Consider the following 9805-nt stretch of genomic DNA (forward strand, 5'->3'; position numbering starts at 1 on the left):
ATTTGAGAATATCCTTGGTGGCATATTTGGGTCAGAACAAAGGGGAAAGATAAAATTAAATCGTCTTTCAAGTCTATTGGTAGAAATTGTTCAAAATATAGGTAAAAAGAAAGAAAATGTGTGATATTAAGCAGAAATGTTTAAAGAAAATCCAGTGAAGTAACACATGACACTTAAACCATTATTTGATTAACAAAAGGAGAATTTCAGCCAAATTTACACTTGAGACATAAGGCATGTTTGCTACTATATAAAACAAGTGTGATTATTAAAATACAATAAAAAGTCAATAGCCCAGTATAATTTGTTGTATTATTTAAAATAACTTTTGCATTTAAAAAATACTGTTAGTCTGTAAAATTAACAAATACACTGTCTACAGGTTAAAAGAAAAAAGGACACTAACAAATAATATTGTTTACAGGGTTGTCAACATTAATGTGTTAACACACAATTAATTATAAACAATTAATGTGTTAATATTTATTGATGCTAAATAATTAGCAAGCAACCGCCTTCCACCGGTTCAGGCTTCCACGGCGTGCGTTCATTTCTGATAAAGCACCCTTTGTCGGGTACTATCCCGCTTATAACATGGTCACTTACAAAAGAAATAACTATTCAATCGATTTTTAATATTTCATTTTTTGTATTTTTTAGGTTTATATCACTTTTTCACAAAAAGCAGACAATTTGATAGGTCATGTGGCCCATAAACATGGTTATGAAAAGAATGGGATTTAAAGGTAAAAAGAGAAAAAAATTATGTTTATATTTAGCTAAAATATAGAATTTAGTGATATTGTGAATGAATATGATTGAAACTTTTTATATTTGTGTTAATACCGGTGAGGCCATTGCAAAGGTCAAAGGGAGCACAGCTGGTGAAGCAAAGACAAATATTTTAGAATCGTTTTTGTTTTACCTGCAGGTAAAGTCCGGCCTGTGCTGGGCTGACTGCTGATGCAGCCTGTTCTTGTACAGAGAGTGACAGTAAAGTTGTAGACGTGGAAAGGCTTCAGTCCTTTCACTACATACATAGGGGGGGATGATTGTTCCACTCGGTGTAAGACCTGACAACCAGAAACAAGGATGGTAGAAAAAATACAAATGAAAAGATGACACAGAACCATCTGCATAAAGAAAACTCAATAAAATATCACAAAGACATACATAGTCTCCTAACATGAAGCAGAGCATTAAACTCAACTTTAGCAAAATGTATTCAAGTTATTACTTCAAAAGAAAGATGAGTGAACTCACCTTACTAACGACTGGAGGAGCGTAGGGATTGGTTGTCTGCAGAGTAAGCAAGTTAACCTGGTACTCTTTTACCTCTCCTCTAGCAATCAAACCTTCACCCTCAGTATTGTTCCAGGTCACTTGAAGACTTGTAGCAGACAGTGCTGACACCTCTGGGGGGGCAACAAACTCTGGGACTAGAAAAGATGAACACAAATAGAGAAAAATATTTTTTTAATTTATTTCATAGATTTAATTTGGTGGAAGTGCTACAGATCAAGTGATCCTCTTAGAACTGATAGTCTCAAACATTCAAGCTTTTGGAGATTAGGCTGAATTTTCTCAAAATATTAGAAGGCCAAATACTTTTTTTTCCACATTCATCCCAACATTCATCCCACATTACTTGATACGATAATTGTACTTTTGGTCTTTAGTTTTGTCTAGATGGAGCACTAAACTAGCATAGAATTTTTTCTGTTTACCTCATATTATGACAAATGCCAATTTCATTAATGGAAAGATTGACTGTATTAAAAGTCATTTCTTAACTCCCAGTTAACACTAAGTAACATCAATGACACATGTTAACACCTTTTGTTCCAAATGTGTTGCTTTACCATAGCTGGACCATCTAAGGCTACAGGCCCCTTCATGCTATCTGCTGCTGTTTACTGTAATGTCTCAGGCTATGTTAGACGCTGTTGATTGGCTTGAAGTTATGCCTGTTTCTGTCAACATCAGATGCAGCTGACTGAGCGGTGGAGAAATGGGCCATACATCTGCTTCCCGCTCTGACAGGTGAGATGAGGCACAGCAACAGAGCTTGGCTTACAAGCAACCACTATGGATGATTTTCTGCTCCGATGTCACCCCAAACTGGAGCCAATGCCCTGTTCATCAACCATGTGCATTGGCTGAGAGACAAAGATGGCTGTGTCCTAGAAGAAGGCGGCCCTTTGCTAGGGCAGTTAAGTATGCTAGTTTTCGTTCTTAGTGGTCTTTTAATTACGATTATGCAATTTTTAGCAAAAAATTTTAGAAATCTGTGTCGGTTTTTAAGACATATTTCCTGCAGAGAGCAGAAGCTCGATAGAAATTTGCCTTTGAATTGTGGATGGAACAGTTGGAGCAAAAGTAACTCTACATTGATATCCCAGCGTTTCTTAGTTTACATGCTCTCCCATTATCTTCACAACCACAAACTAACTTTAACGTACGGTTCCTGACCAGCTTGTCATTCATCTGGTTGCACGAACGTGCGTTTCTCTGGCAGATCTCCTTAGTTCAGGATATATTTACTATTATCAGAGCTTATTCAGGTATCATTTCCTATTGGAACTCTTGTGCATTAAAGCTGGGAGATGTAATCCACTCAACACACCTGTGCTCACATTTGTTGCTGGCTTTTTAAAAGGAAAACTAGGTTAAGGAGAAATTAGTTTGTTTTTTGGCAACAGCTACAACACTATGGAGAGTAAAATTACTGAAAAAAGTGTTAAAACATTAACTCTTACTGAAGTCCCACCTTGATCGCTAGTTCAGACACTGAAAATGAGCCAATTAGAGTAAGTTCATTAAGAATATAAGAAACGGTGAAAATCAATACTTTGTGGACATTAAGTGAATTTTATGGATTTGAGTGTCCTTTAATCCTATGGTTGTGATGGCCACAATTACACGACAGATAAGAGAGAAAGATTCTTTATTCCACTTTTCATGGCGTCTATCTGTGAAATGTAGTGTGAAATGTGATTCAGAACAGACATCACCACTGCCATATCCTTCTCCTCTGTACAGCACCTCCATGTGCAGAAGGAAAACTGGAACGCATTTCACATCCAAAATTGTGTTATCATATGCTTATTATCCAGACACACAGCTTAGAGTGATGTTGGAGGCAATCATTTAGTCCTGATGAGCCATATCATCTCTTTGAAATTCAAACACCTTAATGAGGTTCCCCTCCCCCACTTAGAAATTTACTTTCCTTCCCAGGATCCTCTCTTGTAAATAATTTAACAAAATATTTTTATTTATTATCACAGATATTATATCATTGCTTAACCACCCCACGTACAAACCTCCTTCCTCAGTGTGTGCTGTGGTCCAATCTGACGCGACACTTCCTGCACTATTGATGCTCACAACTCTCAGCTGGTAGGTCGAAAACGCTTGCAGTCCTGCAATAATTGTGGTGCTTTCGGGGGGCGATGCTTCGCTTCTATTGACTCGCGCCTTTTCCAAGGAGACACTTGGATCCAGCCAACCGGAACTGTAGAAAACTCTTCTCGGAACGGCAAGAGTTGAGAGGTTCTGAGGGTCAAGTGGCCCACGAAGGAAGACCTCATACCTTGTGATAACACCTGTAGAAAAGAAAAAGAGAATCATAGGATTCCAAAATGAATACTTTGAAGAAAAAAAAATTGAAAAAAATAATGTTTTTGGTGTGTACTGAGATAAAAAAAAAACAGATTTTGAAAAAGACTAAATGTGGAGCAAAAGCAGTCTAAAAACAGAAAAGTCAACAGCTATATAACAAAAGAGAAATGTAGGTTATAGAGCTTTGTTTGATACTGAGCCTAGAGACATTACAAAGCTCAGTGGATTTACAGAGGGCAGTTCCAGTTCACTATCTTAGTGTGTGCAGGTGTGTGTGATGACGACAATGCTGATGGATTCTCATACATCCTCACTCAAAAAATAAGCTGTCAAGTAAGATATCAGTAATCAATAACTTGGATTAGGTGCACTTTGTGAGCATTTTTTTCTTTTTTTTATTATTGCTGCAAAAATGTTATTTTTTTATTTGAATACATTGCAATTTAATGCCAATATGAGTGCATTTGCTGCAGTATGAATGAGTATATAGTTTGTTGTAAATTTGTAAGCATTAAACCAGGGGTACTCACACTTTTTTGTCATGTGAACTACTTTAAAAGGCTGGTTTTAAAATGGATCAGACAATTACTTTGAAAGAAATGGATACTGAACTATAAAAAGTATCAAAACAGCTAACAGGCTTTACTTGTCACAGACAATAAAAAAAATCTCTTTTTGTAGTCTTCAAAGTACCAAACCAACATCCTGTTACTACAGAAATACTTGATTCCAGCTTCATTTTTTTTTTAATTAAATTTAATTGAAAAATGTTTAGTCATATATAGTTAAAATAAATAAATCTAGTCTTTAAAACCCTTGACTTGTTGCTTTGAAAAAGATGTTCATAGGAATAAAAAAAAACTATTTATTTAAAGTGTTTTTGTACCATTGGGCTCCCTGGGAGGCTCCCAGGAAACATGGAGGGTATGAGGTCCAGCGGCGGTGACCCTGGGGGCAGGCTGGTTTTGTGGCAGAGCAGCGGCAGTCAGAAAAGACAATGGGGCACTAGAAGTACAACCCCCTGAGGAGCATGCCTGCAGACAAGGTAACAACTTGTTAGATTTATTGTTACAGATGCTTATTTAGAGGAAAAAAATGGTGACAAGACGTTTCTAAAATATCTTAAATAACTATTTTGCTTCACTATCAATATTTGATGTAAAAATGTTGCGCATTTCTATACTTACATCTAAAACTGCAGTGTACTGTGTGAATGGCTTTAAACCAGTTGCTACAGCTTGTGTTGATAGTCCTGTGTAGTGAACCACAGGGTCAGCTCCATGCAGAGACTCTGACGTGGACAACACAAACCTATGGGGGGAAAAAAAGAGTGAGATTACTTTTATTTCAATCAAGTCTACAAAAGTCTCAAGTGTTCATAAGTTCAAGTTGAAGCATAAAGGTCAGATAAAAATATGCAAATTGTGCAGAATTTAAACTTGCACTCTTTTGCTTGATTTAGACATACAGTAGTCATTTAGCAAACAATTTTATCCATAGCAACTTGCAGTCTGAAAACAAATTCTAAGTAGAAAAATAAAATAATCCCAGTAAATGTCTAATTGATAATAAATTTAAATTCTTACTTTTCAACTGGGCCCGTATCGTTCCTCTGCGTTCTCCAACTAAAGGTAGCACTGGTTGGAGCTGGTCTTCCCAGCAGGTTTACATGAAGATCATCAGCTTCAGGCGGTGAGCTTAAAGTCTGATACGAAGCTGAGCCACTGATTGTCTCCCCAGCCACATTGGATGTTATAAGCCAGTAGGTGTAGTTGGTATAAGGGAACAAACCGGTGTCTTCAAATGATTCGGGAGCTTCAAAATAAGAACATTTGTTTGTATGAACTTTGGAGTTCAGAACAGGTTTTAAATTAAAGCTGCTACACATGGATAACTCACTGAAAGGGTGGAAACTTTGGATGGTTTGAACTGACTGCCCATCTCTGAGGAGAGTGTAGTTAAGTTTGTGGGAGTTTGGGGAGTCAGGAGGATTCCAAGAGAGGTGGATGGTGGAATAACTGAGGGCAAAGCCTAATGGTGCAGGCTGCTGGGAGGGTGCTGCACACAGAATAAAGGCAGGCACAAATGTTAACACACACAAAAAAGAAAAAAATAATTTTGATATGATTTATCAGTATGAGTGGTGGAGTTCGACTTAGAATAATATGTAAAACACACCTTTGCTGCAACCAAAGAGGTTCTCGGGATCCAAATGACTTGCTCCAGGCTGGCATGAATCACACTTGCCTCCAGTTACCAGGAGCTTACACACACAAGCGCCTGTGTCAGGATGGCAGGAACCATTGACGCTGCCCGCCTGGTCGCATGCACAAGGCTGACATCTGCTCATGAGACAAAGAAAAACTTTTGAATATGGTTTTGTTGTGTAATTCTGTCTATTTTTGCCTACAAGTATCTATGTTTGGACATGTAGATATCAATAATAAGGAAAAACTTCAACAACTGTCTGCATCTTTCTGCTTTCTGGAGTCAATAATTGCATTTTGCATGTTTTGCATCTGCTAGAACACGGGTGGGCAAACTTTTAGACCTGTGGGCCACAAAGGGCTCTAAAATTTAACAGGAGGGCTGGACCATAAGTAGATGTGTTGAGTGTGTTTGTAATCTACTTAATGCGAGAAAGAAACAACATGCATGATGGATTAAAACCCGGCTTTAATTTAATAGAAGATTGCTTTAAAACTGAATTTTTATGTGTTTATATTTCAAAATTTGTGACTTTAGAGCCAATTGCACAATTGGATTAGTGTTCCAAGGGAAAAAATGCAAACTTATAAAAGTGCCATGTTCATGTGGTGTTTGAATGATGGGAAAAATGCCAGTCAGAGTCAAAAAATACACATGAACGCTGGAAAAACAGCAAATCTTCCAACACCAGATGAATGCAGGATAATTTTCTACACCTATAGACAAAGGTCAATGTATTCGTCATGTACCATCTAGGACAGGGGTCACCAACCTTTTTGAGACTGAGAGCTACTTCATGGGTACTAAGTCACACGAAATAACACGTTTAAGTTTGTCTTTGTCCCATTTTCACTATATTGAACCATGTTTATCAATTGTGTAAAGTTAAAGTAAAATTAACTCATACATTTTTACACAAATTTTGTCACATTTTGAACAAATCTGCAGCATTTTTAACAAAATAATCTTTGAACTGGAGTAGAATAAAACATTAATATGGATATATAATTTATTTCAGTTTGTCAGGCCAGATAAATGGTTAAACGGGTCATATATGTTGCCCGGGTCACAGTTTACCCATCCCATCTGCCCCATACATGTTAGAATCTACATGTAAGGCTAAACGTTTAGAAACAGCATGAGTGGTCGCTGGTCTTGCATGAGTGCACAGATGTTCAGGATACACTGTAACTTCCAAGTGAGGGTAAATGTGTGTCCCGACGTGTTGGGCCCACTCCTTAACACTGTGAGACCCTCGCTACCATTTTCCCACCCTCCACCCTGTAGCTGTGAAACTAACTTCACAGAAGAGGCATTCCCTATTAGAGTTGTCAAAGAGCGTGCAGATTCATGTGTGTCAGTCATCATGTTTTGGTCACTGGTGTGGTGTTACCCTCTCAAGGGCCGGACAGTGGGTGATCTTCCGGCCAGCTACCTTACACCTTCACACACACATGCATTTGGAAAAGTGTATGTGCACATGCATACGACACTGGGCAAGTGAGAAGCTGCATGTTACTAGCACTCCTAGACATTGTCCATGTGTTTTTATGCGATTGCCTTCTGTGTTCAAATGTATCTCACACATGCCAATGCACTTTTGGTGCTCCTCTCATGAGAAGTTGCAAATTTGTCCTGTCAACTGCTGCACAGACTTGAAGACATGATGCCATAGTGACTCGACCTTCACTCTTTCTCCCAAGGAGAAACAAAACACCAACATTACACCCAATCTTTTTTTTTTGATTACAGATCCCAAATGTTGAGTTTGTCTGTATTCAGGCCCCCCTAATTTCTATTTTAATTACTATATTTATTTTTGGTTTCGGACTTGTCAGAAAATCATTGTGGTCAGCTTTGTTGCTCGCAGTCTGTTTTTCAAGATATTTTTTAAAATATATTTTTTCTGTTTTTTTTTTATATAATGTTTTTACGTTTTTTTGTAAATTTTTTTTTTCTAAATTTGTTATATTTTTTTTCTAATTTTGGCCACTCACTTAAATTTTTTTCTGATTTTTGCTGAATTTTCTGATTATTGATATAATTTCTTTCATATTTTTGCTAAAACAAAATTCTAATTTTTTTTAGTATTTCAACAGTTGTGAGAAGAGCAGTGAAAAAGTGCAGTTTCATACTCTGGCTGTAGCCCATTTTCTGCATCACCACAGACAAAAACACAGTTCACACTGGTCAATAAAACTAAATCCAACATTTTGTTCTGTAAAGTTTGTGGATTAGAAGTAAGTAGGAAGGACAAATTAGACTGGAGATTTTGTTATGAGCACATAAAACGGATCAAATCTATGACACGGACACATTTTAACAGCAGGTCATCTTTTAGTTTTCATGTGCAAATGAGGTTAGTTAGTTTGTAGTTCTTTGCTTTTGTAGTTCTTAAAAATATTAGAAAATCACAGAAAAATTGAACTAAAATCACCAGTTTTTTTTTAAGTAACATGCTTCCATAGATTAGTAAATAAATACATTTTAAACAAAACTGCATATCTGTATATTAGTTTGAGGAAAATTGAAAATTGTAAAAAAAAATAATACAAAAAAAACAAAAAACTTTAGCTTCATGATGCATCATGATGTCAACATCAAAATCTGCAGCCGTCACTTGACATCTGACAGACAGGAAGAATGAAGACATCATCCAATCCCTCTGTCGTCCTTCCTGTCTCACCACTGTTGCATAAAGGCTACTGGTGCCAAAAAAATCCCCTCTTTAATTAAAACAATACTCAGTCTTATATTACAACCCTCATATCCATGACAGTTGAGTGATGTGCTGTAAATGACTGTTCAGTTAATATGATACACACCTCTCAACGCAGAATGTTGCTAAATTGTGCATGTAAGTACTTTGTCCATAGGATAGATTTACATCCTTCCAACTGAATCGCCTCATTATTTATGGAAACTCAAAACTCCGTCTGCTGCCAAAGGTTCACGTCAATGCTTGAACACATTTGTTTGTATAAAGTATTACTTATGCTCTGAGTAAATAATTGAAATGAAGTGGTGATTGACACAAGAGAAATGTTTGAGATGCCACTTTGCCATCATGTAAAGAAAAAAAAAAACCCTTAAACCAGTCACTATGAACCAGACCAGAGAAATCTATTTACAGACACAGAAAAAGACATTCCAGAAGATCAAAAAATGGAATGATGGAAAAGGGATGTATTTCTTGAGTATTTGTTACGACAGAATTCCAGGAAGCAGAGATGAAAAAATGGTGAAAGAGATGTGTGAGTTGTGATGTTTCTTATGTCTGAAAGGTTTTTAAGAACATAAGTTAATTGCTGGTATAGAATGCTGGTTAACAAAGAATCTACAGACCGTGTTTAAAAGCTAGGTTCAGATGTGTGGATATCAATGTTACTGATCATATATATATTTTTTTATTTAAAACAGCCAACACAACAACATGGTTACTGTCATCCATAAATATTGAATAGAGTTCACATTCTTAAGCTTTTTGAAGCAAACTTGAAATAGTTAAAATGCTGTATATAATATGTGATGAGCCTAAACTTTTGTTTTCTTCAGTCATCATAACATACTTCACAATTCTTTTGCTTTTTCTAGTAACTTTTTTTTTTTTTGGTTTGAAGGAAATCAGATAATCTTTATTTTAAAGATCAACATTTAAACTGTGTTTTATTCTTAATGGGAATATTTTCCAGAGAATTATTCTGACCTTCTAAAGACAAAAAATAAATAAATAAGATTATGTGTTACCATCTAACTCATTATTTATTAAATTAAGATTATTGCAATTTTATGACATTGTTAACTTTAATACTTTCCATTTTATGTATATTGTAAATAGGAAATTCATTTGTTTAATGAAAAGATACATAAAAAGAAAAAGTAAATTTAATCTGAAAAGGAACTAAATATTATTCTACCCAAAACACAGAATACTCTTAAGGAGTAATGTGTATCACTATATGGAGTAAATAAA

General features: G+C 36.1%; 1 protein-coding gene across 1 annotated transcript in view; it reads right to left on the reverse strand.

Annotated features, from left to right (window-relative positions):
• Positions 1–9805, reverse strand: part of ush2a (Usher syndrome 2A (autosomal recessive, mild)) — a 191137-nt gene that overhangs the window by 135310 nt on the left and 46022 nt on the right. The window contains exons 20-27 of the mRNA XM_024295925.2: positions 5803–5966; positions 5524–5682; positions 5211–5439; positions 4812–4935; positions 4511–4658; positions 3327–3608; positions 1264–1439; positions 926–1073 (exon numbers count right to left, since the gene is read on the reverse strand). Coding sequence (XP_024151693.1) covers positions 926–1073; positions 1264–1439; positions 3327–3608; positions 4511–4658; positions 4812–4935; positions 5211–5439; positions 5524–5682; positions 5803–5966 — 1430 coding nt within the window. The remainder of the gene's footprint in view (positions 1–925; positions 1074–1263; positions 1440–3326; positions 3609–4510; positions 4659–4811; positions 4936–5210; positions 5440–5523; positions 5683–5802; positions 5967–9805) is intronic.

Source organism: Oryzias melastigma, linkage group LG3 (assembly GCF_002922805.2).
Source record: "Oryzias melastigma strain HK-1 linkage group LG3, ASM292280v2, whole genome shotgun sequence".
NCBI classification, from domain to species: Eukaryota; Metazoa; Chordata; class Actinopteri; order Beloniformes; family Adrianichthyidae; genus Oryzias; species Oryzias melastigma.